Consider the following 26,458-nt stretch of genomic DNA (forward strand, 5'->3'; position numbering starts at 1 on the left):
AAGTCTATCAACGAAAAGAAAGCGAAAGAAGCATTTAACTGGACATTGGATGGGGAAGAGAGGATGAAAGGCTGATGAGAGGGAGGTAAGGAGAGGAAGAAGAAAGACAGTGGACGAGGCTGATTCTCACGGCTGCCATCTACGTCAGGTGTTTTTCCCTACGTTCAACTTTTCCAGATCTCGGATTCTGGTTTACTTCAACAATTCCCAACAACCCCAACCACTTCAAACAACCCCCCCTTATTCATGGCTCTCTTAGCTCTTGGGTATGGATGATAACGATGATGACTTTTTTTCCGACGATGGTTTCGACGACTTACCCGCGGACGCTCTCTTGCAATTGGAAGAGGATGCGTTTCGCGCGACACAGGCCGAGAAAGCTTCACAGCCAGAACCCTCGACGCGATTAAACAAGATATCTCGAGTCGCTAGCGATCGCAGACCCGCCAACCGTAACAACGCGACCTTACAGCCGCCGGCGCAGCTACACACTGGATTGACAAACGATTATGGTGCTTTGGGTGTGGGGGAGCTAGACGCGGAGGTTTTTGATTATGGAGCCAACGATGAAACGGCATTTGACGAGACGAATACTTTTTCAGATCCCCGTTCTGGCCGCCGCGATGATACCGTTGTGGAGGATGGAGATATGGAAGTCGAAGGCGGAACTTTCTATTCTGTGATGCAACGGGAGCGCCAGGTGCTGACAGAACAGGTATATCTGGACACTTCTCCGTCTCAAATACTTTAAACTAACTTAATATCTTCGAAATACAGCTCCAATGGGCAAATGAGCGGCACACACACATGGAAAGCGAATTGGCGGCCGCTAAATCCGCGGCGGAAACCAAAGCTGGGGAAATCGCCATCATTCGGTCGAACCAGACGAAAATCATGGAAGATTATGAACGGCAGCTAGCTTCACTACGCAAGACAATAGCTGATGAGGCGGCAAGGCATAAGGAAGAGGCTGAGGCTGCCCGTGCGGAGGGCAAGATGCTAGCTACAGAAAACGCGTTTCTCAAGCAGGACTTAGCTGAGGAGATGTTGCGGATCAATCAATTAAAGGCGAAGACACGATTAGAAGATAAGCCACCGTTAACGCCCAAGAAGACTAAGGTTCTTCCTTTTCGAGATGGGTTTGACGATAGTGAAATCCTAGCTGTCTCGCCTAGCAAGTCGGGACGGTCCAAACGAGTGACGCCAACGGTAACGGGAAAGAGGAGGAGGGGACTCAGCCAGGGTAGTCCAACACCACTACCACTTAGCCCTAGAGCAGAGCTTGCGACCATTGAACTGGATATGTCGGATGATGCAATGATAGATGTCGCAACGGATGATTATCCTGTAGCAAAGGAGTCTATCCCCAAACGCGAAGCTCGGGATATGCGGGTTGTGAAACAGATCTTAAACCATCAATCATTTTCACACGACAAGCCGGACCTTGAAGTAATGGCTGAGTTGGCATTCCCTTCCGAACCGCAGCGAATGTTATCCAGCATCCTTTTGGAAGAAACGACCAAACTTGATTTTGGCAACTATGCGGCGGAGCATATGCATGTAATCTTAGTCCTATGGTCGCGAGCGCTGAAGGAGAAGTTCTACAAGCCCATCCCGATATTTATGTCGATCACACGGTCAATCCTCGTTATCGATACCAAGTCTGTTTTGGACGTGGTCGACGATTTGGTGCCTGTGCTACAAGACTCTGGAGATGTTAATGGGATTCCGCGGTTTAAGCACTCGCCTGTTTCCCGCCAGAGCTTTGGCCAAGTACGACAAACGCCTATATCCCATCTGGAGCCCCTAGTGGACTCAACTGATGCTCTTGGGGTGCTGTACCAGATAGCCTGCCGATGCTTGGGTGTGGACCGTCAGTTGGAAAACTTCTGGCGGCACGTTCGCTACGATTTTGTGTTGATGATGCTGAACTGTTCGCAACCAATCAGTGATATTAGCCTCACCTTAAGTTTGCTTACGACGAGTGTCCGCCCCGATTCCTTCGGATCTATTCAGGAGACTGAACAAGACCAGCATGCGAACGAAAACTACATCGTGGACCGTGTGGCGAACCTGTTGAGCGAGACGCCGCAGCCAGACGAGGGACAGGCTCCATACCTGCGGTCGGAGATCTGTGACTTGCGACTGGAGGCGCTGTCGTTTCTCATGGCGGTAGCTTTTAATCCTATATCGCCCTCGAGCACACACGGTAGTTTAGTGATTGCGTCGCATCCGACCGCATTGGCACGGCTAATTCGGGCGATGCACGACGAGCTAGATGCACTCTACTCATTCCCACCCGAGAGGGACATGCATGCCTCATTAGTAAATGATCTTATGCGTTTGATTTATAGTGTAATTCGACGACATCCACAAGAGGCTAATCTACAATCCACGTTGTGCCGAGTGGCGGGAGGAAAACAGAAGTTTTTGGTTGCGCTAACGCGACTTGCTTTCAGCGAGGGCCTTGTTTTGGAAGCTGGGATCGAGGATGAGACGGTGGAAATGGCACACGAGATCTTGGATGATGCAGTCAATCCCCAGGAAGCAGAGGCGTTGTTGGAGGCGTTTCCGCATGCCAAGTTGGATGCTGGAGAGATGAAGGAATAATAATGTTTATTTAAAATACTCACGTAGCATTTTGCGTTGGATGACTTACGGCTAATGATGAACTAACTATTCATACAAGATCTTCAAACATTTTCCACGAGATCATTACTGTCTGGGATCATATATAGCTTCTTCTCCTTACACATGGAAATCGAACAACTTACGCGAGTTATATTATAATATCTACAGTTCCTACAAAGCTCTCTTCTCCATACCCTCGCTCAAGGCGAAGAAATGATGAAAAGAATAGATTCCACAAGGTGGAGAGTGCCAAAGAATACGCCTGTCAATGACCCGAAAGCCATTGAACAAACTGTTCCGCCGCGCTGTGCAATGCAGGGACCAATCTGTGGTGGACCGCCTTCTTGATCGCAGCCACCCAAACAAGGTAAGTATGAAGAAAAGAAAGAAAGAAAAAGAGACAAAAACTTGGGAGGGCGAGAGAAGTTTATATAGTGGCGAAGTGGGGCGGTCAAATGACGCTAGTGGCAAGCGAGACCATCTCAGCCAATTAGACGAGTCCAAGTCACGGATTGGGTTCTGAATGCCTGAAACTACAGGCGACAACATATCAGGTGAGTAGGAGATCTCACGTGACACAACGAAGTTTTGGCGGCCGCAAAATGAATGATATGCAACAGGAAGAGAGAAAGCCAGACAGACAGACAACAGTAGCTGTCCACACTCGCCCATCATGAGGAACAGGGCTACCACGCCATTGAGCAAACCGGTATGCTCCCATTCCCCTTTTATTTGCCGCAATTCCTTCCCCCCCCCCCCCCCCCTCCTTGATCTAGAGCAAATACTGACCCCGAACAGAAAATCCGACAATCATGGAGCAAATACAACCTGTATAACCTGCAACGACTCCGCAACCCCCCCACCGCAACCAGAACCTTCTTCCAACAGAAATGGACTGCCAAGTCTATGTCCCGCGCATACCACGGTGAACAGGTCCGCGAGAGTCAATGGACGCGCATGTTCTCCCGGCGGCTCCGGAGTGTTGTGCCCATGAGTCCGCTGAAGCTGGCTCAGGATGACGGCTCGGGCATGTCTGCTGGTCGTGGATCGGGTCTGGAGGGGCCATCGGAGTTGGAAAAGAATCTACCCCGGCCGACTCCCTACTCGCATATGACTTTTGCTCCGTTGGAGCGGAGATTGGATGTGGCTATCTTCCGGGCTCTGTTTTCTAGCAGTGCTAGACAGGCGAGGCAGTTTGTGGTTCATGGAGCTGTTACAGTTAATGGAAAGAAGGTATTTCTCCCACTTTACTTATGCTACTGGGGATCTTTTGAAGGTCAAGTGCTAATTTATTCGGTAGATGAGATACCCCGGTTACCTCCTTAACCCCGGCGATATGTTCCAGGTCGACCCCCAGCGTGTCATGTTCGCCACCGGTGCCCCTAAAGACAAGTACGAACGCCGCGAAGGTCGGGTTGCTAAGAAAAAGGCTGCGGAATCACAGGAAGCTGAGACCGCAGAGGAAGGTGCAGCAACTGAGGAATCGAAGGACGCTGAAAAGGAGGAGAAAGAGACTGAGCCCGAGAACGAGGATACCCGGGAGACGCTGAAGGCTCTTCTCGCCCAGGCGAAGACCATCATGGCTAGCAACAAGGAGGTCCTTCCCGCCAAACGGAAGCAGGAACTGCGTGGATTCCAAAAGGCCGTCCGACGAGTGCTGTCGCGGTCCGAGTCTAGTTCCGTTCTCACAGACAGTCTGGAGGCCCAGTTCTCCGAGCTCACTCTCCTCCTCAAGGCCAAGCGGGCCGAAAGCAAAGGAAAGAACCAGAAGCAGTCGAAAGAATCCGGGGAAGCCAAACCCGCGTCCCCGGCCCCCGCCGAATCCCAAGAAGCGAAGACTGAGACTTCTGCTGAGAGCGAGCCCGAAATCGGATCCAAGCTCACCGAGGCCTTCCGCAAGGCCGCCCAGAACCCCGAAGAAGAAGTGGACACATCCGAGCTCACAGACGAGGAGTTCGACGTCCTGCGCCGCGCCCTCGTCCAGATGCGCGACAACCCCATCGACAACACCAAGCCCTATGCTACACCCTGGCGACCTCGTGACTACATGGGAGCGTTCTCCTTTATCCCCCGGTACCTGGAAGTGAACCAGAATATCTGTGCCGCTGTGTACCTCCGACACCCTGTTGCTCGCCCAGGACACTCGGAAGTGCCCACCCCGTTCAGTGAGGGGGTAGCAACGTCCGCTTTCTCCTGGTATCTGAGACGGCGGTAGACTAGACATGTCTAGTTCTGTGTAATATCTTCCTTTTCTCCTCTTTATTGATTCACTTTCTGTATTACTGGGATCTGGTCTGTATGTATGTGTGTGCGTGTTTGTTTTTTTTTTTTTCTTGCATAGTCGGTGCTCCTCGCTATCTCTTATCTCTGCCTGTATTTCTGTGAGGCAGGCAAAAATAACCGATTTCCTTTGCAAGGTGTTGGATGAGCCTACTAAATGGATGGATGGATGGATGTACATTAGCTCACAGCTTAGAGAGAGACGTTCAATGTGGATAATACTTATGTCCATCTTTTCCTTTCCTTGCCCTTATTAAGTTAGAAACTTAAGAGATGATTCCTGGTACTCTCTCTCTCTCTCTCTGTGAAATTCAAAAATGCCATGAAGCCACAGCACAATAATTACTTGACATTAAAACAGCAACTAGCGAGTAAGATTAGTGTTGAATAATTATATATTATTATAAGGATTTCTGGATAAAAAGAACAAAAAGTTTCTCTAATTCTCGAGTGAAAAAAAGAGCGAAAACCAAATGCAAAACTTGAAAGATCGATGAAAATCCAATACGGTAATATTACACTTTGGCCCAAAGACGGAAATTGCAAAACCACCAGTCTGTCTCTCTCTCTTTCTCTCTCTCGCTCTCTTTATCAGACGATCATCAGCCAGCGTCATTTCAAGCTTCATTTTCACCAGCTTTGCTTTCTCCGTTTCGTTGATATTTAGTATTAATTTTGCGCCTGTTCTTTACTATATTCCCTTCTTGTTCTTTTTAATACCGCGATTTCCCTATATACAGACTCAACGAGCAAAGAGAGAGAGAGAGAGAAAAGGACCACACTGAAATGTATCATCACTGGGGACATGGCACTTCAACCCCCGCAGTAGGATCCGCCACTTCAGGGTCCCGAATCGACTCGCCCTCGCAATCCCCATCGCAGTCTTCCTACCAGATGTCGCAGATGCGATGGTTACCGTCTATGATTACTCGATCCGCTACTCACTCGCACAATTCCCTACCGACTATTTCGTCAAACTTTCGCCTAGGACAACAACAACAACAACAACAACAAGAAGAACAGCAGCAACAGCAGCAACAGCCACAACACCACGCTCATCATCACCATCCACATTCGCATCCACATCATCCCCACCATCATCAGCATCATCATCATCACCAGCAACAGCAGCAAGGTCAGCCACCCCCGCCGGTTTCGGTGGTTCTCGAGTCGAGGGCGCCTCCTGCGTCTTCTGGACAACAGACCGGAGCTAGGGGCGCACCTGAGTTGGTGGAAAGTGAGGAAAGCGATCGGTCAGATAGTCCTGGGGAGACACCGGGCGCCAGGGATGTCGGGGGGGTAGGGGACCCGGATTTTGCGCCGTCTCCGGGGGAGCATGGACGGCAGTCTACTGGTCGCGGGAGAGGTGGGAGGCAAAATCTTGCTGGGAGAGGGGACGAGGATCTCGACGACCGGGAAGGCATGAGCGGGGGCGTGGGAGAAAGCGGCGAGAGTACCTCCGGGGGAGGCACGGGCATGAGAGAAGGCCCCGATACACTACGAAAACACGGGAAACGGCTTACAACCAAGGAGGAAGTGTGCTTGTTTGAGATCTGCAATCGACATGCGGCGGGATTCGGGCAGCGGAGTAATCTCTGCAAGTGGTGGATGACGGTGACCATGGAGTTCACGCGGGGCCAGAAGCACCCATACTCGTGGCACTCTGTGCGGCGCAAGGTTGAGATAGTGACGAAGCAGCGCATGAAGTTCCTGGAGGAACAGCGTGAGAAAGGCGTCGGCGAGGGGGAGGATCTGTCAAATCCACGCTGGCGCGCTGTCGTCGACGCCTGGATTCCTACCTGGCAGCGCTGGGAAGAGGCGGAAGCGCGGCGCATCGAGAAACGAGACTCCCGGCGTCCTCGCAAGAGGAAGTGGATCGGAGATGGGTGGGAGACGCCTCAAGCTGATAGCTGGAGAGCCCCATCGAGCAGTAGCCCCCTCGTGAACCATACCCCGACTCCAAACCACCCGCACAATCACAACCATTCGCACCCCGTCACACCTATGGCACCTACCCCCCCGGTCGTCTCAACACCTGTCCGACTGCCCCCAGGCTTCGACAACATGTTCTCTGGCCAAACCACCACATCCACCCCGAACAACCCAAATCACCCATCTTCATCCAACACCACCGGCACAGACTCAACCATGATGGCGGCCGTCCTCGAAACCCTCGGCAAACTAAACAAGCACCTCGACGCCGCAAACCCGGACTCGCGCTCTTCCTTCCCACCCACCTCAGAGGCTCGCGCCACTACGGCAAACTCCCTCAACCGCTCCTCCTCCCAATCCCACTCCAACATAGACGACGGAAGCGGAGTCGGCAGCGAAGACCCGCCCTCCCCCCCATTGCAACCCCAACTTCACCTCTCCTCCACACTGATCAACAAACTCAAGGCAGAGATCCGTCGAGAAATGCGCAACGAATTCCGCGAGGAGTGGGAGAAAGAACGCGCATCTCTAGAAGAAAAGCTCGATTCCGTGCAGAGGACGCAGGAGATGATTCTCGAGATGCTCAGACAGGAACCTACCTAGCTAATTTTCTTTTCTTTTCTTTTCTTTTCTTTCCCCTTTTTCTTCCTTTCCTCTGGGGGTTTTTTTTATTTTTTTTTCTGCTCTCATATGATACCATGCCCTGCTATACCATACCATACCATACCAATCTATCACGTTATTCATCTATTGTTAATTTTTTTTTTATTGTCTATTGTCTATTGTTTATTGTGTTGGGAGTTTTCCTATACAAGCATCATGATAAGCTCAAGCTTTCTATAATGTATTTACCTACTTATCCAGATCCCCTGCGATAGATCCTGCATATACATAATAATATACCTAACTATCCATCACTAATTGATCTTATCTTACTACCTACAATATAAAACATGAACAAGACAATCTCCAATAGTATATCTTCTTCTAGAGCTATAGGAGAACCAACGAAGAAAAAAAAAAAAATATCTGATTCTGGAGGGGGGGACGGTGGGCTAAATTACAAAGTGAACAGTCATGGTGGACGGGGGGGGGGGGGGTTTACTACATGCGTGCGTGCGTATTATCATTTTTTTTTTTTTCTTCCAGACTCGGCGCGCGGGATACTCGCTTTTTTCCTTCCCTAAATTATAGCAGGAAAATAAAATCGAGAGCAAAGAGAAAAATGAAACCTTAGGACAACAGCATCATCATCATCATCATCCTATACAATCAAGAGAGGAGGAATCTAGTAGTAGAAGGTCTCGTCGACTGTGCGGCCTCTCATCCATCGGGGCTCACTGCCACGGACGTAGATGTCCTCGAACAGAATGCGGGGGTTGTTTTCGGGGACCGGCATCTTCTCGGCGATGGCGACCTCCTCGTCAACAAAGGCACGCACCTCCTTGTCCAGGGTCTTGAGGCCTTCCTCGGTCATCACACCCCAGTCGAGGATCTTCTGCTTGAGACCCGCAATGGGATCGTTGGTGCTGCGCATGCGCTGAACCTCCTCACGGCTACGGTAGGTGGTACCGGGGTCGGACATGGAGTGACCACCGTAACGGTAGGTGACGTACTCGAAGACAAGGGGACCGTTACCGGCAACGGCGTAGTCCTTGGCGTACTTCACGGCCGCCTTGGTAGCAAGGACGTCCATCCCGTTGACCTTAATACCGGGGATGTACTGGCCGCGCTTGTAGTACTCGGTCAAGGCGGAGGAACGAGCGGCGGAGGTACCCATACCGTACTTGTTGTCTAGGATTTCGTTAGCCATCGTGTCTACTACTACAAGTCCCTGTGAACTAAGCCAGTTTAACTTACTCTCACAGCCGAAGAGAGCGGGGAGCTTCCAGAGCTTAGCCATGTTGAAGGCCTCGAAGACCTGACCCTGGTTGGCGGCACCATCACCGTACAGGACGATACTGGCAGTCTTCTCCTCGTTGTACTGCTGGGCAAAGGCAAGACCAGCACCAACGGGGACCTGGGCACCGACAATACCGTTACCACCGTAGAAGTTGGGGGCGAACATGTGCATGGAGCCACCCTTTCCGTAGGCAATACCCTCACGACGACCCAGCAGCTCTCCAATGATGGAGCGAACGGTACCACCGCGCATCAGAGCGAAACCGTGGCATCGGTAAGATGTGATGATCTTATCGTCGGGGCTAATAGCGTGTTCGATACCGGTGGCGACAGCTTCCTGGCCAACCGACAAGTGGCAGAAGCCTCTGATCTTCTTCTCCTTATACAGACGATCGGAGGCCATCTCCAGACGTCTATTTGAGAAACACTAGTGTAAGCGCTCCAGTTCGAAGCCAACAACAGCCCACGGGGATGCGGTCTTCATACCTAATCATGACCATGTCGGAGTACATCTGCTTCAGCTCCTTCTTGGTCACCTCCAGGGTGTAGGGAGGAGGATCGATCTCATAAGTCTCAAAGCTCTCATCGGAGAGTTGGACAGTGAACGGCTTGTCATCTTCCTGCAGAAATGACATCGCGCATTAGCATAGGCTTGGTTTCGAGGTGCATATCAGGGTTTTCATCTTTTCCCGGAAGGGTAACCGACCTCTGGGATATTTTCAGCATGCGATGAGGCGGCGTCAGTGGTGACGGCGCGGCGGGTGATGGGGGCAAAAGCCTGACGCCTCAAGGGTGCCGCTTGACGGGCCCATGCAGATCTGAACAACATGACGGACGAGGGATTAGTCCAATTGAGAAGGAGGGGAGAAACCTGAGAGAGGAGAGGAGAGGCCGGTTGGGTTTATCTTTCAACAACAATCGGGGATGTTGGGAAATCTGGACGAATTTCCCGTGGGCGCTAGGCAGATTCAGGCAGGGAGCTTATATAAGCCCGACTTCCTCATTGGGGGCAGCCGGTGTAGAGCATGCAAACAGGGCAAACTTCCATTTTAGTCTGGTTCAGCTATATCTAGGTATCTAGATGGTTAACCAGCAGTTTAACAGGCGAGTTGGCATTCATGCTAGGGAACTACAATATAAAATCATCCCAGTCAATAATGAAATATAGTAGACTGGTAGTAAGTGGTACAGATAATTTGGAAGGGTAAACCATGATACTCTGTACTGCGGACATCATAGGAACTGTTGAAGACAAGTAACAAGGTACATCTACCCTATCTACCTTATACTTGCTAAATCCGGAACTCACCCTATAGAGTACTCTGTAACTTCAGACAGAATCCATCAATAAGTGTAACTATCAAACCACACTTAATCCCTTCACCACCAAGACTCTGTATGCATAGTCCACGCCCTGTGTTAGGCAGGTTTCACAACTGTTTCACATTGTCAACCCGTAATACGAATTCAATTGTACTTCTTTCTTCATTTAATTATTTTCTCGCCCAACTGTCAGGCTGTATAACAAGCTAGTAATGTAATTGGAAATTCGGGTGCTGCTAATGGCGATGATGCAAAAGCAGTGGCAATCATACATAATCTAGACCGTCTCCGAGCTTTGTTTTCTGTTTCTGGGTCCGGCTCTTGCGAGGCTGTTGAACTGTTGAACCCCCTGGATTAGACACTAAAGGCTCTAGACTGGAGCTACGTATGCTAAGTGACCTGCGAGAAGGGACGGTTGGATTTACTACGGAGTAGATTGATTGTGTTTGTGTTTGAAGTGGGGATGGGGCACCTGCTGGTGGGCTCTGATTCTGGATTATTATTATTATTATTATTATTATTATATTTTTTATTTGTTTTCTTTCTAAATTATTGGAGTTGGGATAGTGAGCTACGTACGGAGTACTCCGTACTACTAACCTACCGGAGTATAGGCCACAGAGCAATAAGGAGCACAAATACCATATCAGGGGCGGAAAAGGCGGATCGAGGCGGTTCACTACTCGTACTCTCGAGCTCACGAGCCACGAGGCAATCACAGATGATGAACATTAGCTACAAAGTACGTTGTTTGCATTGAGTACCAAGTTTCAAGTTGTATATATATAGTGGACTTTGTGAGAGTAATATAATCAATCCAATCCAACCCTTGCGAGAAGAAACAACCTTAACCAGGAATTCCAATTCGGCTAAAAGCAGAGAAATATACTCTGTATCTCTCTCTGGATGTTACTCTGTAGGAAGATAGATAGTAATTACAAACTTAAGCTATCCCTAGGCTCCGGAACCACTCTACATAGAGTATCCTCCTCCGCGCGACGGCAGTTCCGGCAATGTTATACTTGACATGAGAAGTAGGACATGATTTTATAGACAATGACTCGACAGAATATATCGCTTAATACCGAGTCATGACCAGTTAAAAACGGGGAAACAGCGTTTTGCTCTGCCATGGAATCGGGACACTTTATAACCCCTGGGCCCTGCTCCCGGGCCGGCATTGAAGACTTAGATTAGTTCTTAGTTTACTTCTGGTCGAGTTTTAATCCGAGTTTTTTTTTTTTTTTTTTTTTTTTTCCCTTCGAGCTCCGGATAAGTACCGTACCGTGGCTGACAAGGGTGCCCTGCAAATTCGGTACACTGTAGGGCTATCGCAATTCGTTATCTGAACCATCTCCCCGTAGGTAACCACCTACTAAGATACCAGGTTGCATTTATGCGAGAAAAGAAGGAGAAGATCACGGATAAGTCAATCGATCATACTCCAGCCAAGTCAGAGAATTCGTGAAGTAGTATCCGAAGGGAACGCGAGAGTCTATCCGAGAACGTAAGTGGTCAATGGGAGTAATTCCGGGTCTAGGGCCAATCAAAAGAGTAAAAGGGGATATATCTCCGGGTATTAATGTACCTAGTGCTTAGGTTCATGCGAAACCAACAAGCATGTGGTGCTTCCTCGGGTTTCCTTTAGAGATTGGAAAGCGTATTTGCCATCTAGGTAGAATAGTTATTTGCAGGAGGATTACTCCTGAGGACGGAGTACTGCGTAAGTTCAAGTGCGGCTAACCTCTCACTCGTAAATATCGGATTGGAGGATATAGTTAGATGTAACCCTTACAGATGCCAATGTCATACAGAGTAGGTGTCTCAGACTCTCAGTACATACATCCGATCACGTCAACTGTAGACTGTAGATGGGAATTTCTTAGTTTATACACCAGCTAATTACTCTTGAAGATTTTATTTTATTTCCCCCCCTCACATTAAAAAGAGAAAGATTTAAAAATAGATAAATTCATTTGATAAATTGATAATTCTTTGCAAAGTACTAGTCGCGCACTAAAAATTGGCCAAGTTGAAACCTCTTTGCCCCAGGAGCAGAAAGTCACCCAAAGTTCGGAAGAAAAGAGACATGCTAGCGACATGATTCCAGAAACCTCCTGGTGGGGAGATTATTCCTAGTCAAGCTTAGAGTAAATCTGAATGGAAGATTAAAGTTCTGAGGATACTGATTCGTCTCCTGACCGGAGAGAACCGTCTTGTAGGATATATACTCCGTATGTAGTTACATATGGTGTACTCTGTATATACTCCGTCGTCGGAAATGCAGGATGTTAGGATGACGACTGATAATCCCTTTATACGGAGATAATGCAAATGAATAGAAGAGTCGAAAAGACTAGAGTAGATCGTTATACTCCGGACTCCTGAATTGATGACCGGGAAAGGATTATCCTTACCTGGAGGTATAAAAGCAATAGATTCTGGATAATGATATGCAGAAGAACCCGACTGGCTGGAACAATTCTCCCCGATGGATCAGTATATTGGATAGATCGTTTCTAGGGCATTGCCTCCTTCTTGAGCCCTGAATGAGGTCCTAAGTGAAGTTATCAACTGGTCAGGTACGGATTCAGGGGGCGATCCAGACCCACTAAAAGGCAGTTGGTTATTGCCATTTTATTTGCTGAAGAGAAATGAAATTCCATGGTTGAAGTGAAGAAAGAGGAAATTAGATGGGAATTGGAAGTTGAATGCACTGTTGTGAATTTCACGATATTGCCAACTTTCTCCTTTCCCATTTTCCCCTCCTCCTCTCTCTCTCTCTCTCTCTCTCTCTCTTTCTTTCTTCTCTTCCCCGGTCCAATTCTTCTCTTCCTTCGGTTTCACTATTCCTTATTTTCAAAACAATGATAATTAAATCTTCTACTAATCAGAATTAGCTCTGGATGGTGTATTCCACGATTCCACTATTTTCTTGTCTTTTCTTTCCCCACTACGCCTGAACTCCTCCTTCACATTCCCCCGCCGTCTCCCCTAGTTTTGCCTCCTATCTCAGGTTTCGCCCTCTGACTCTTTTCCCTCGTCTCCCTGCCCCGTCAGGATTTTTTGAGGCCCATGTGGAAACATCGACCCCCGTCCAGATCCGATTCAAAGTCTGGGAACATTGATTCCAGTGAGCATGGTTTCTTTGGCCGTGTGAAGAAGAAGTCTCCGCTTCGTAAGTACTCCGTATACCTTAGTCTCACCCAGACTAGTGTTTTCACTACTTTCTTCACAACTTCTCTTGTGCTATTGCTTTAATATTACAGTCATTTATTATTATTATTATTATTATTATTATTATTACTACTACTATTATTTTTTTTTTCATTTCGAATTATTATTTACTGTTACATTTGTCTTTTCCCTCTCATCTTGTCTTTTGTTTTCTTCTCTCTTGTTAACTATCTCAACTCTTCAACACCATCCTGTCATCATCAATCCTTCCTCTAGACCTGTCTGTATCAGTGTCTTCGTGTATTTCGTGTTCGTGTTTTATCTTCCCCTCTCCTCAACTGCCGCTTCTAGCTTGGCTTCTACTATATACATCACGGAGAGAGACACACAGAGAGACAGGAGAATTTCACACCACTCACATGCAACACTCCTCCATCTTCTGCACCCACTCTCTTTCCCAATTGGCCTCCGCTCATCTATCACCGCTAATCCTCAAGGATCGATAGACTTCTCTCGTCCGGATTCCCCCGCTCGTTCGCCTTTGCGCTCTTTTCGCTCATTCACCCGCTCAGATCGTCCCGACAGCAGTCTTTCCAATCAAAAAGACGTCTCCCGCCCTCGCGCACCCTCAACTGGCTCCGACTATCCCGATCCCCCCAGGTCAGGCTCCCAACTCAATCCCTCCAATAATAGTACTTCTCGCATATCGGTCAATTCCGGTTCTGGTATGCCAATGGCGGGTTTGATGGATGTCGACCGCAGTCGCTCCCGCAGAGAGCGGACATTTGTCGGCAGTGAATGTGCCGTCTGCGAAGAACCCCTCGAACACACCCTGCGTGGAGAGCGCGTGCTCCAATTCTCTTGCGCACATGTCGCCCACGAGGCTTGTTTCTATGAATATATCCGGGAGATGGAAGGCCAATATTGCCCAACATGTGACGCCCCGCTAGGCCTGGATTCTAGCCGCGGTGGGAATGTGTTGGACCTTGGTAAGCGATGATGCACTGATTCGTGCCGTATGCTGCAATGTACTAACCGATGTGCAGAAAAACTAAGCGGCATCGTGCGCTCCGCGACCAGTGACGCAGCAACTCAGCGCAGCGGCTTGACGACCCCCACACCCTGGGATTCGGTCACCAGTCGCCAAGCCCCAAGTGATACGGGAAGTCGTCAATATAGTAATCGCGATAGTCGAGATCCGTACAGCCGACGAGATAGCAGAGATACGGGGAGCCAGCGTGAACGCATTGAGCGGTTGACCTCAGGATCTCGTCAACAGCACTCGCGTAATGGCAGTGTAGCGGGATCCTCAGGCGACTACCAGGATGGCCGTCGACATGACTATGATGTTCAAGCGATGGAGTCCGACCTGAGTCTCCGTCCTATCCCCAGCACCAAGAACCCTATTCCCGCTCCAACCGTGACTATTCGGAGCGAGTTCCCTACTCTCAATCGCTCCCGCCAACAGCAGTCTTTGACATGTTTGGTCACTGTCGAGGTACCGGAGAGTAACTGGCGGCCGGATGTGGACGACTTGCGCGGCTCTTCCACGTCGCAATCGCACGCAAAGGATGAGCCCTACGGCTCAGGGCGTTTCCCGACGATCCAAGAGCCCAAGCCGGCCCCTTTCGAGCCCCAGGAAAATCTGAACGAGCTTGCAGAGGACTTGAGGACCAAAGTGGACAACTGGCATGGCCTGGAATTTTCGAGGTACGTCTATTATGCGATTCTTCTGTGCCGCGCTGATATGATACAGATTCGGCAAACTCCGCTTGCACGGCCATATGCGGGTTGGCAAGGATCGCGACTCCTGGCAAGAGCTGGAGTGTTATCTATTCTCGGAAATGCTCATCTGCGTTAAAGAGAAGCGTGTTTCAGATCACCACCGTCAATACGAGGAGCAAACGTCCAAACCCCGACCCACTCGTTGCACTTTGAAAGGCTCAATTTTGATCAAAAAGCACTTGAAGAATATCGAAAACGTCCCTGGTATGTTCCAATTAGTCCTCGGTAAATCCCACTAAGTTAACATATGCAGACGAGCGTATCCTCGCCCTCAACCTATCCGTCAGCGAACTCCCGTGCTTCTTCCTTCGCTTCCAAAGCCGCAAACAGTTAGAAATCTGGCGTCGTGCGCTCGTCGATTTCAATTTCCTCGAAGGGGCTCGCAACCCCGATCTTGACTTTGATCATTCTGGTGCAGAGGAAGATGAATACCGGTCTGGCAAAGTAAAACGGCAAGCATCGTTGAATTCATCATATGGTGCAGCACGATCGAATATCACCGCCATTACTGACTATACGAACGCTGGCGTGGACTCCCTTTCCACGTCTTCGATCCATATTCCGGTCGATCTCGTTGTCGTGATTCCAGTGTCATCTTCTATGCAGGGCCTGAAAATTACCTTACTTCGCGATGCTCTGAAATTCCTCGTTGGGAATCTCGGCCCCCGAGATCGAATGGGACTGGTGACTTTTGGCTCGAGTGGGGGAGGGGTTCCTTTAGTTGGGATGACCACCAAGTCCTGGGGCGGATGGTCCAAGATTCTCAGCTCCATCCGACCAGTTGGACAGAAGAGCCTGCGTGCAGACGTCGTCGAAGGAGCCAATGTGGCCATGGATTTGCTGATGCAGCGCAAGTCCTCTAACCCAGTTTCGACTATCCTCCTGATCAGCGATTCGTCGACCTCCGATCCCGAAAGCGTAGACTTCGTTGTATCGAGGGCTGAAGCTGCCAAGTTCGTTCCCCCCCCCCCCCCCCCCCTTCACTTTCTTCTACGGAGTCAAAGGATAATTTGCTGACTGAATTTTAGGGTTAGCATTCACTCCTTCGGCCTCGGATTAACGCATAAACCGGATACGATAATCGAGCTTTCGACGCGGACTAAGGGATCATATCTCTACGTGAAGGACTGGATGATGCTCAGGGAATGCGTTGCGGGCTGCCTGGGTGCCATTCAGACCACCTCTCATCAGAATGTGAAGCTCAAGCTTCGTCTTCCCGAGGGTTCCCCGGCCAAGTTTGTCAAGATTAGCGGTGCATTACATACAACAAAGCGAGCTACGGGACGCGATGCGGAGGCTGCCTTGGGCGACCTGCGCTTTGGCGATAAGCGTGATATTCTAGTGCAGCTGGTCATTCCACCTGACAACGTCACCCAGGAAAGCCCGCCCCAGGATCCTTGGGAGAGCTTGGTTTCGGGGCTGGAGGCCCTCGGCGGAGGGTCTGATGGTGACGAGCAACGTGTGCTGAGCGTGGAAGAGGTTCCTTTAATCCAAGCAGACTTGACCTATGGCGATCTGCTGCGTGATGGCCATCTCACCCACTCTCCACGACCATCTCTCCTAGCAATTACTATGCTCCCACCAAACCCGAAGTACAGAGGTTCTGGTCAACCATCGCCTCCTCCAATTCCCCCTCACCCGTCGATTGTCCAGCGTCGCATGGAGCTTCTCGCCTCGGACATGTTGACCCGTGCATTGACTCTGGTATCACGTGGACAGCATGATCGAGCGCAGCATCTTCTGATGGAAACCCGCAGTATTCTCAAGGGGTTGGGTAAGGGCAGCCTTCCCCCTCTTCCTCCACCTGGTGGCAAACCATCCTCCGTCGATTCAGAGCCACATGGAGACACCCCCACATCCAGCTCTCCGAAGTCGACCACGTTCGACAGCCACTCCTCGGCTGCTTCCGACACCGCCACTATCACTTCTCCGGTTGCGGCCGTGGACGCGCAGACTATGATGGCACTCGATGCAGACCTTGAGTCTGCTCTGGAGTGGATTAACCATCCGGCCGTCTTTGGCCGCGACTCACGCAAGGCCGTGCTTCAGGGCATCGGCGTGATCTCCTCCCAGCGGGCATACACGTTCCGCTCGCCATCCGAAGCCCACTGGGCGCAGCGCATTGCCGGTGTGCGACTCCTCACGGAACGGTCCAAGGAATGGCGAGAAACCGGCGACGACGCATTGACAGAAGAATAGACCTGATTTTGTGCGCAAATCTTTTTTTATCTTGATTCCTGCCTTTATTTTTCGACCTCTCTTTTGGCTACAATCCGTAGCCTTTTTCTCTTCGTTTTTATGATACCACTTTGTTCAACACGGCTGTGCGACATGATACCACGGTTTGAAACTTACCCTAATTCGATTCTTTTTATATTCTTCTTTTATTCCTGCATATACGCATTGTTTATACAGATATTGGTCTGAATCTTTTGTGGCTGGATTGCACCTGGGCGTGATGTGATGATTTATGGATGTTTTGTTTTCTGGTGGTATTGTGTATGATACTGGTTGAAGTCATGACAGGGCTCAAAGAAGAATTGAATGAGTCTCCTATTCATCCTGTAATTTACGTTTAGATACTTCCTGTGATATAAATGTAATGTACATGATATGATTGTTGTGAGTGAAATATAGATCATCCATGATATCTGGTTCTTTACCTACTTAAACTTGAATAAATCAAACCACAAACTATCTAGAGGAGCAGAGTGTCATATTATAACTACCTAGTTATATTTGATTGAGTTCAACTTTCCTTCGGTTCTATACATTTGCCAGGAGGTAATACAGCCCAGGCAATGCAATGTTATGGAGTGTAAGAGTTAATAGGGATTCTTTATTTAGAACCAGAGGGACAGGGATATATTGAACATGGTTAGAGGATGGATGATGATGATGATGATGTCTTGCATTTATTTTGCAGTTGCCCTAGTAGTAGTAGTAGTAGTAGTAGTGTAGTTAGGAGCAGCTATTGTAAACCGTACAGAACGGTATCATACAATACAACAGAGAAGAAAGAAAGAAAGAAAGAAAGAAGATAAACTCCTTCAACACGAACAGAACAGGGGCAGCACCACCACCTACCTACCTACCTACCTTAACCTATTCGAATTCAGATTCAGAAAATAAACCCCCGGAAGCGCCGTGATCAGGTTCGAATCTATAATTAACCCTGGAAAGCGGAGAATCTCGAGCAGATGCGCCCAATGTTACTGGCTCCGGGAAAGTAAAAAGGATTGAGATGACGGATTGTTGCTCGAGCAGTTGAAGAATCTGGCATGCGGAAGGAGGAGAGCAGCCAATGAAGCGCAGGGAAAGGAATGGAATGGAATCTCGGGATCGAGGGGTGTGAAGTTTATAACTCAGTACTGTAGGAGGATAAGAATAGAAATGCTGTGGGCTAAATTTAGGTAGGCGTTAGAAAGAACAAGACTGAGTCCAATCAACCTGCATACCTAGGTAGTCTTGACTGACTTTGAGGGGTCGATATTTGAATCTACCTCAAGTGTCCTCTTGATTATAGCCTGGGATTGGGTTGTTATTTTAGTCGATATTCTAGTCGAGGTCATGCTCAGACAAGTACAAAAATTGTCTATGATAGGAAGATTGTTCAATTAGTTATTTATTTCCAGCGGATCAATATTTAACACGGATAGTCGAAGAAGAACCAAAACAAGAAGACAGGAAGAGAGAGAGAGAGAGAGAAAGAAAGAAAGAAAGAAAGAGAAAAGAAGAGATGAGGGTTCCAAAAATAACCTCGATCTGCAGGCGCTAAATGTGTTATTATTCTTAGTATCTTTCCAGGATGCTCACGCCACAACTCCATTGGATGCTTCTTGACTTGTCGGCGGCAAGGTGATATCGTCGTGCAACTACAACCGGCCGGTGCAGTAGAATCGCTTCCATTGGCTGGGTCAGTTGTCCTCATATCGTGCGCGCGTATGCTGCATGTTGCTGTTTTTAGATCGGTGACGACGTCAAGTCAGACATGGTTGTCGGTGACAATACTTTCCTGAAATGCGCGACGAGGAATACATATGCGGATGTTCGAGGTTCTTGGCCGCTACACAGAGCAGAAAGATGGGAAAGGGCATGCCTAGAGCACTGCCCGTATACCTCCCGCGAAAAGATACTCCAGTATACTCCAGAGTAGACGTCCGTGGGCTGTCGGCAAGCGCTTCGCTTGCAAGATGATTCGTCACCTATGTAGCCTAGCCTATGCAAAGATACTTTCAGTTATCGCACGGGATAACTCCTGTAATCTCATGGACGGCAACCCCGCGGGCTCAACACACCAATAGAAAACTGCAGTAGAATGCCAGATAGAGATCTCTATGACAACGCTGTTGCTTGTATTGCAGCGGATATTCATACACCGTAACTGAAGCGAAGAGAATCAGGGTCCATGCCTCCGCAAAGCGCTTGCTCCGGGGTTTGGAAGCACCAGCCTGGTTCAAGACAAACTCATCGCAAGTCCCCTGATTGGAGGTGTGGTTTCCTCGAGTATCGCGCACCGACTATCCTGGTTCATTTTCTGCAAGCTATACCCTTTCTAGGTTGTTCGTACTGCAGGAACTCGTTTCGGGTTGTACCCATGTTTTGTTGCGATGAGAGAAAGGGGAGGAGGTGTACATGGCCTTCAGAGCCGCGCGCGTTCAACCGGCAAACCAGAAAGGACAATTGGAAGAGAAGAGAGATAGAAAGTCCCTGGATCCGAGGAATAGATTGAAGATTGATTCAGTTCGCGCGCGACAACATGGTGAAGAGATCTTGACCGCGGTACATAGACCTGGACTGGGTAGATATATAATGATCGAGATACTCTGTTGATGGTCGAGGTATTTCTTACGACCACTGTCATTCAATTGTCTCTTTTTCTCCGGGTACTAGATACTTGCTCACCTGTGTTTCTTAATTTTATACAAGGTTATCAGTCCGCTGCAGCCTTGACCAGGACGATCTCCGCAACCAGACGCTGATATTCCAACTGAGCTGAGAACTTACCGGGCTGTGCAGGTCTCGCATTAATACGAAGAACGAAACCGAGACCAAGCCAACCAACGATCGCCTGCTAATCTTTTGAGTATTTCTACCACGCTGGATTGTGGTGGCAGTTGTCAGTGGATCAGCCGTTGCTATTTTGGAGGTTAGATTATACGTGTATTTGAAACCGTCTGGTACGGAATTACAGCGTATGTTTACTTTCCAGCGTTTTCTTTCTACATCTTTGCTTTCTCTCCCAGTTGTCACGATGAAGATGGTCACATCTTCTCTTCTCCTGACTCTGAATCTGACCCCTATAGATTCTCTTCTCCTCTCGTCATAAATCCGGCCCCATTTCACCACCGGCCCTCGATCTTTCGTTGTTCGCCTGCGGCTGATCTACTCTGAACTTGGATATATAAACTTCACTCATCACCTTCGTCAACTTCTCTCTACATTCAAAATGGCTCCTACAAGGCCACATCTCCCGCCATTGAGCACTCCCAAAAACATGACTTTCCCATCCGAGCTGCGCGAGCGCACCTACACATGCCTCGACTCTGCCAAACCCCTCGAGGGAGGCAAGAAAACCGAGGACGGGGACATCGTCATCACACCTCCTCCCGCCTACACAGAGTTCCTCAACACCTTCAGCCCGATATTCGCGAGCCCAAAGAGCTCACGAGCCAACTTCTCCAAGTACATGCTCGACAAGCCTCGTGCTTCGCCAACATCTGCTTCTCCACGCGCTACTACATTCCCCCCTGCTCGTGGATACCCGTCCCGACACTCTGCCACACTCGCTCCCCCTAATTCTGCTTCCTATCATTCTTCTTATTCTTACTCTACTTCCCACACGCGGTGTATCAAGAGCCCAAAGAGCCCGGAGCATATCCGTCGCTTGCGGCTCCCGCCTCCAACCCACCTCTATACACCGGTGACGGCGTCGCCGCGGAGTGCTTACCCACACCAATACCACTCTCCGCGGTACTCTCCATCGGAATGGAGGTTCCAGCAACTAGAGTCCCCAGGAAGCGAGAGCGGCTCGTTCAATGTTCGACAAGTGGTGACAACCACAGTTACATTCCGAAGAACGCCCCAACTGGCTGCTCCTCCAGCCGGAAAACGCAAGAAAGGCTCTTCTCGTCCGAATACATGATCTCGTAATCTCTTATTACAGGAGATGACGGAAATTGCAAACGATGGCCTCCAGCCTGTCAGTCCTGTCCTGTCCTGTCTTGGTTTATCCTACTGCAGAGAGATACAATATCTACCGCCTCATGATACGAACTTTTGTCCTGTGTTTCTTGTCCTGTGCTCATTTGTTGGTGTCTGCTTGCTTGTGATTCTGTTGTATTTGACGGAGATTTGGACATGCATTTCTAGCGCCTGGCCCAGTCTTGTATTGGAGTATGGATGGAGTTGGCTTTTACAGCGGGGTTTCCTTATTCATATCTCATGTTATGTCATGTCATGTCATGCCATCTTAAACCTACTACTTAGGATTATGAAGACGTGCATAGGTATACTTAGTTATTAGTACCAATGTGATCAACCTCTATATTACGCAGCTAACTCCTACATCTAGAGCAAAGTAAGGTAAAAATATAGAACTTGACCGAAACACCTAGCAAAGAAAGAAAACTACCTACCTACCTCTTCTCTTTCTAACCTCATTCGCTCCAAGCGAAGACAGCCGCGCAAAAGACGGGACTATACCTGTCAAACTTTTATTATTCCATCCAATCTCAGTGCGCACCTAAACCAACAGCGCATCAGTTACGGGGACTACGGCTTATGCAGATAAGGGTACTGTTGTTTGACGGATTGGGATCCTAGTGCGGTGTGTGTGGAATCGAGTTAAATGCTGCGTCGAGTCGAGCCGGGTCTTGACTTGTCCCATGTTTATGTATGTATGTGTATGTTGGTTGGTTGATTGGTTCGTATGGAATCATGGATGGGTTGTATGTATATTTACTGGATATGGATGTTGCGCGTCCAAGCGGCTAGGTAGGGGAGGAGGGGGGAATTAGATTGAGTTGATTCTACTATTCATTTGAGCTTAAAAGTACATAAATAAATAAATAAAAAAAATAGATAGATAGGTTGAAGAATAAGCCTGGGTGAAATAACTCCCATGCTAATTCATACTACCTTGATATCAAAGACAGATTAATCCCCATTTGTTAGAACCTACAGATGCTTGATTCCCATGCTGGCTTTAGCAAACTGTTTTTGTCGTACCGCTTCTACATAGGTTGGTTTCAATTCAACATATCCAATGAAGGTGACGCTGAACTTTGATTCTGACCCATATTCTGTCACAGACCAATTGCCTCCTACTGCGCTTTCGAGACTCCTGGGCGATATTGACATGTGCCAACATCGTATTCGCTTGGGTTCATGGCTACTATCTTCTTCTGTAATGTTCTACAATACCAAACACTGACTACTGGCAGTACAGATATTCTATCCCGCGGATTGTGGAACAAAGCTTCATTAGTCCGTCCTATAGTTAAGGGATTTGTTATTATTGCTATACTGAGGAACTACAGTTGGCGGCGTGCTTTTAGGTTGCCCTCTAGAGACCCTGATTCTTGCTTTCTCAGGATGAAACAACAAGCTTTGGAAAATAGGAGTGAAGAATTTCAGACTATAATGCAAAATCAGCGGTGTAATTCACTATGCTATACTGTGGACTTTATAATAATGTAGAATGGGATATTTATTATCGGATCCATGCAAATTTAGCTTTAGCCGGGTATGTATACTTTACAGAAAATCAGGACTAAAATAAATGGCTGTTATCCAAGCACTCCTTACCCCTAGATATTCCCTCGGCAGAATTCCATTATGCCTCAAGATAATCTGGAGGGTTTGGCTCTTGTAACTGATAGGCTGTAAGTGCAAATTGGCTGCTCTGTATGAATTTAGCCCGAGCGACTACACTCCAGGCTGTACCAGTAATCTTTCCAACAAGAACGCAGTGCAATCTATTATGCAACAGGTTAAGGCACGCGAGAGGGATATTTTAGGATACCACAGGACCAAAATTTCATTCTTTTACAATATTGACTTTATGAGAGGGTTCCAACACTTCCTCTACATAGTAATCTTCACCTTGTCTACACTGCTTGATTGGGTGTTCGAATGCATACCCCACTCTAAATTTGATCCGGGGCTAATATTGGGTGTACATATCAGGGAGGCGCGCGCCTCGCTCGGACGAACGCCGTGCTCGCTGGAAGCGCGGGCAGGCCTCGCTAATATGAAGTACCTTTGACCCGTGCGAGAGTAAATACCAAACTAAGTGAAGATTCATCCCAACCCTCCAGGTCTGAAACTGGCTTGTATGCCGCGCGACAAAAGCTGCAGAGCTATCGAAGTTGTGTTTCAGGAGAGATGGGATAGGGGGCAAGAATGGAAGGGCATATAAGGAGAAGTGATATATTCATGAGTGATGAGAGTTTATCATTCCTTTTCATAACAGGGACAGGTTCCTTTTATTGATTTCTTTAGGCTGGGTTGATCCCATACTTTTTCTTCTTTCCATCCTCTTTTTATCTTCATTTGGTGCGGACTGCCTAGGTACCAAGTGGCTGTCCTCGTGTCATTTGAGTCACGATTGGAAATCAGCCAGGCGGCTGATTTCTTTTTTTCTTTCCCTAAAAAAGAAAGGGAAACAGGGCACACCTGACTCTATACCTCTTTATCCCCTTTTTTATTATTATTATTTTTTTTTTTTTTAATTAGTACACTGTCTTTAGCAGGTCTAGGACAGTGGGCACTCACTGTATGTGGTTGAATCCTCTTAGCTTTTGGAGCCGCTGTGGTGTTTCTATTTTGGACTTGTCCTTAGCAATGCTAACGTTTTAAGGACTAGCCTTGGATTCCAGCTAGCTCGTATCAATACCGTTTTCAACGACTCTGTACTGGTATTGTACCGCCGTTGCGTACGGAAACCAACAGGGTGTTCTGATTCTTCATCTGTTGCTTCTTATACAAGACTCGGGATCCTTCCATCTGCTCCGCTGGACTCGAGTGTTATATTATTGCATCGGTCCCTCCTTATTTTTCGAGTCCCGCTTAATTACTTTCCTTTATATCACCCTCTGTCCTGCTCTTATTTAACACCGTCGTCGCCTTGTTGTTGTCCTTCACCACCAGTCATCATACTTTCTTACTCTTTGATACTTCACCTGTCTGCTCTATAAGCTCTGGATGATCATGGCTCCTCGACCGGAACTTTATCCACTAAAGACACCAAGTCATATTATTTTCCCATCTGAGCTTCAAGACTATATTCGGGCCACACGCAACCCAGAGCCCACAAAACGGACCGATGGCAAGGGCCCTTCGGTACCGCCTCCTCTGGCTTATACAGAGTTTCTCAAAGCTCTAAGCCCCGAATTCGGTAGTCCAACCGAGTCTGATGATGGGGCCTTTTCAAACTGGTCTCTCGGCCAGCAACTGCCCTCACCTATCTCTCCCCCGCCGACGTCCTCCACCATATCCTTCCCTAGCGAGATGACCACAGCCAGAAATCGCACCAGACCCCTTCCTCATTCACTTATGACCAACGCACCGCGGGCTTCAGCGGAAGTTGGTTCTCTCCATCGCATTCGGGTGTCCCCAACATTCTTGTACGCCTCGGCAGTCGAGTCTCCGCCAGTAGAACGGAGAGCGCGGTACGCGGAATCGCCCATTACCAACGAAAGGACGATTCGCATTCAGTACGCCAGGACAAACCCCATGAGATTCAAGCGCGTGCCCTCTCTTGATCCCCCGCCCAAAGGAAAGCGGAGAAGGGTGAACCAGAACAAAAAATGATTGATCCTTTTCGTTTGGACCTAATATTGCCTTTACTTTTGTTGATTACATGATGATGCACCTCTACTATTCTGTATTTTCTTATATTCTATTTCTCGGTCTGTCTGTCTGTCTGTCTGTCTGTCTATTGCGTGTTGTTTATGATTGCTTATCCCAAGTGCATTCTCCTAGAAGGGCCGGTATCCACGCCCTGGCGGTTTGGAAACCGAGCCCAATTGGACTCAAGGAAACGGAGTTAAGCGAGTTAACGTGATGTGATTTGTCACTTGAAAAAGGCCAGAGGCAAGGAGTTTTCTTTTGTGTTAGTTCTCTTTTTGTAGCTGTGCGTGTCATGTTGGTATCTTGTCTTCATCCTGTCCCTTCTATGTTGGCGTTAGAGCTTCTCGATAGGTTAGGTTAGATTAGTTAGGCTAGGTTTAGGTAACGACGAGCATAAACTTGAAGCATGATTATTAGTATTTCAAACCAAACCAGTAAATTTCCCTGACTCGTTAGGTATCCTTCAATGCGCTTCCATATTCCTTCGCATGGAGGCCGCTAGTTCTATAGAACTAGCCAACCGAGTCCCTCCCTCCCTCCCTCCCTCCCATAGGCTTAGCAATCCGTTGGATGTACTGGACACGGGGTCGTTTGGCGCCAGGAACCCAAAAGAACAATCAGAGGAGCCGAAACCAACCTATCGGATTTAATAATACACGGGGGCTAATTTACGGAATAGGAGCGATCTAGCGCTGGGAGCCTTTTCTATGGCGTTTGCTCTCTGTTGGATGGCTGGGGCTGAGCTGGGAGTCGGACCCGGGTTCCCACGTGCCAGCATTCAGGCTGATCGTATGCAAGCACTCACTGGTCTCGCGACTGTTTTCTTTGTTAGTTATTGCGAGGCGTTTACTCATGACTCCTAGCTTGGGTGGCTATTCTGCGGAGAGAAAGTGTAGTTTTTGGCTTTTGCGGCTGAGTACGGAGGAGTACTGGGGGGAGGAAGGCGCTCAAAGGGGATTTTCGAATAAAATGACGTTTGACTATAGGCGGCTCCGAGTGAGTACGCCTCTCGGTTTTTTAATTTAATTTAATTTTTAACTTTAGCTGTCAATGATATTGCTGTAACTAGTATACGGATGGTGCCAGAGCGGGAATATAGTAGTAGTACTACAGTACGTACATGTATCGGTATACCTGTAATACGACGGTAATACGAAACACCTTTTTCCTTTCTATAGAAGAACACGATAATAAAGCATCACCAATTTATGGGCTCAACCTAATAGCTAATTCATGTAGGGAGCAAAGTAGCCATCACATATCGGCCTGTGAATCTACGTCTACGATTGGTGTCTTTATTTGGAACGGTGAGGTTATTTCCTCGTGTCCCCGCTGTCCTGAGAGACGGTGGAAGGAAGTGAGATGCCAAAGAGCCAATGAGAGGGCTCTATTTTGGATTTAGATGGGTTTATCGACTATGGGAAACTTGGAATATACATTCCAAACGCACCACATTACCTCATGCTGGAACTCATTTATTTGCCGTGTGGATTAGTGTGATTTGGATTCTATTTTCAGCGACATTGTTTTTTAGATTTTGCGCCATGATAGGCTTGTAGAACCAAAAGACATG

The 26,458-nt window shown here is 48.3% G+C and overlaps 8 protein-coding genes across 8 annotated transcripts; 7 read left to right on the plus strand and 1 right to left on the minus strand.

Annotated features, from left to right (window-relative positions):
• The first annotated feature begins 181 nt into the window (after positions 1 to 181).
• P175DRAFT_0458656 (putative DNA repair protein Rad26) lies at positions 182 to 2,812 on the plus strand. The gene is made up of 2 exons (XM_040894681.1): positions 182 to 715; positions 778 to 2,812. The coding sequence occupies exons 1-2, from the start codon at positions 269 to 271 to the stop codon at positions 2,608 to 2,610; spliced, it is 2,280 nt and encodes a 759-aa protein (XP_040752245.1). The 5' UTR covers positions 182 to 268; the 3' UTR covers positions 2,611 to 2,812.
• Positions 2,813 to 3,233: 421 nt separating this feature from the next.
• P175DRAFT_0501490 (mitochondrial 37S ribosomal protein uS4m) lies at positions 3,234 to 5,083 on the plus strand. Its single transcript, XM_040897180.1, has 3 exons — positions 3,234 to 3,340; positions 3,430 to 3,864; positions 3,932 to 5,083. The coding sequence occupies exons 1-3, from the start codon at positions 3,305 to 3,307 to the stop codon at positions 4,844 to 4,846; spliced, it is 1,386 nt and encodes a 461-aa protein (XP_040752246.1). The 5' UTR covers positions 3,234 to 3,304; the 3' UTR covers positions 4,847 to 5,083.
• A 428-nt stretch (positions 5,084 to 5,511) lies between these two features.
• Positions 5,512 to 7,752, plus strand: P175DRAFT_0501491 (uncharacterized protein). The gene has a single exon (XM_040897181.1). The coding sequence runs from the start codon at positions 5,698 to 5,700 to the stop codon at positions 7,444 to 7,446; it is 1,749 nt and encodes a 582-aa protein (XP_040752247.1). The 5' UTR covers positions 5,512 to 5,697; the 3' UTR covers positions 7,447 to 7,752.
• Positions 7,753 to 7,972: 220 nt separating this feature from the next.
• Positions 7,973 to 9,671, minus strand: P175DRAFT_0479200 (pyruvate dehydrogenase (acetyl-transferring) subunit E1 alpha). Its single transcript, XM_040895386.1, has 4 exons — positions 9,452 to 9,671; positions 9,232 to 9,365; positions 8,704 to 9,158; positions 7,973 to 8,637 (listed from the first exon to the last, which is right to left on the minus strand). The coding sequence occupies exons 1-4, from the start codon at positions 9,572 to 9,574 to the stop codon at positions 8,132 to 8,134; spliced, it is 1,218 nt and encodes a 405-aa protein (XP_040752248.1). The 5' UTR covers positions 9,575 to 9,671; the 3' UTR covers positions 7,973 to 8,131.
• A 3,215-nt stretch (positions 9,672 to 12,886) lies between these two features.
• P175DRAFT_0501494 (uncharacterized protein) lies at positions 12,887 to 13,337 on the plus strand. The gene has a single exon (XM_040897182.1). The coding sequence runs from the start codon at positions 13,144 to 13,146 to the stop codon at positions 13,327 to 13,329; it is 186 nt and encodes a 61-aa protein (XP_040752249.1). The 5' UTR covers positions 12,887 to 13,143; the 3' UTR covers positions 13,330 to 13,337.
• Positions 13,338 to 13,978: 641 nt separating this feature from the next.
• P175DRAFT_0493177 (uncharacterized protein) lies at positions 13,979 to 17,229 on the plus strand (the record flags this gene model as incomplete). Its single annotated transcript, XM_040895944.1, has 5 exons — positions 13,979 to 14,234; positions 14,292 to 14,955; positions 15,002 to 15,234; positions 15,284 to 15,983; positions 16,059 to 17,229. 5 exons carry the CDS (start codon positions 13,979 to 13,981, stop codon positions 17,227 to 17,229), a joined length of 3,024 nt encoding a protein of 1,007 aa, XP_040752250.1.
• A 2,836-nt stretch (positions 17,230 to 20,065) lies between these two features.
• Positions 20,066 to 21,587, plus strand: P175DRAFT_0235152 (uncharacterized protein). The gene is made up of 2 exons (XM_040892662.1): positions 20,066 to 20,225; positions 20,337 to 21,587. The coding sequence occupies exon 2, from the start codon at positions 20,480 to 20,482 to the stop codon at positions 21,173 to 21,175; it is 696 nt and encodes a 231-aa protein (XP_040752251.1). The 5' UTR covers positions 20,066 to 20,225; positions 20,337 to 20,479; the 3' UTR covers positions 21,176 to 21,587.
• Positions 21,588 to 24,243: 2,656 nt separating this feature from the next.
• On the plus strand, positions 24,244 to 24,846 carry P175DRAFT_0532225 (uncharacterized protein; the record flags this gene model as incomplete). The annotated part of the gene is made up of 1 exon (XM_040899945.1): positions 24,244 to 24,846. One exon carries the CDS (start codon positions 24,244 to 24,246, stop codon positions 24,844 to 24,846), a length of 603 nt encoding a protein of 200 aa, XP_040752252.1.
• Between the last annotated feature and the right edge of the window lie 1,612 nt (positions 24,847 to 26,458).

Source organism: Aspergillus ochraceoroseus (assembly GCF_002846915.1).
Source record: "Aspergillus ochraceoroseus IBT 24754 chromosome Unknown P175scaffold_4, whole genome shotgun sequence".
NCBI lineage: Eukaryota > Fungi > Ascomycota > Eurotiomycetes > Eurotiales > Aspergillaceae > Aspergillus > Aspergillus ochraceoroseus.

Bases quoted from the DNA above. Each gene is read 5' to 3' on its own strand.
- P175DRAFT_0458656 (XM_040894681.1), top strand. From the start codon at position 269: ATGGATGATAACGATGATGACTTTTTTTCCGACGATGGTTTCGACGAC. The intron at 716-777 runs GTATATCTGGAC...TTCGAAATACAG, and splicing joins GCCAGGTGCTGACAGAACAG to CTCCAATGGGCAAATGAGCG.
- P175DRAFT_0501490 (XM_040897180.1), top strand. From the start codon at position 3,305: ATGAGGAACAGGGCTACCACGCCATTGAGCAAACCG. The intron at 3,341-3,429 runs GTATGCTCCCAT...GACCCCGAACAG, and splicing joins CCACGCCATTGAGCAAACCG to AAAATCCGACAATCATGGAG. The intron at 3,865-3,931 runs GTATTTCTCCCA...TTTATTCGGTAG, and splicing joins TTACAGTTAATGGAAAGAAG to ATGAGATACCCCGGTTACCT.
- P175DRAFT_0501491 (XM_040897181.1), top strand. From the start codon at position 5,698: ATGTATCATCACTGGGGACATGGCACTTCAACCCCCGCAGTAGGATCC.
- P175DRAFT_0479200 (XM_040895386.1), bottom strand. From the start codon at position 9,574: ATGTTGTTCAGATCTGCATGGGCCCGTCAAGCGGCACCCTTGAGGCGT. The intron at 9,159-9,231 runs GTATGAAGACCG...TTTCTCAAATAG, and splicing joins TCCGACATGGTCATGATTAG to ACGTCTGGAGATGGCCTCCG. The intron at 8,638-8,703 runs GTAAGTTAAACT...ACGAAATCCTAG, and splicing joins CGCTCTCTTCGGCTGTGAGA to ACAACAAGTACGGTATGGGT.
- P175DRAFT_0501494 (XM_040897182.1), top strand. From the start codon at position 13,144: ATGTGGAAACATCGACCCCCGTCCAGATCCGATTCAAAGTCTGGGAAC.
- P175DRAFT_0235152 (XM_040892662.1), top strand. From the start codon at position 20,480: ATGGCTCCTACAAGGCCACATCTCCCGCCATTGAGCACTCCCAAAAAC.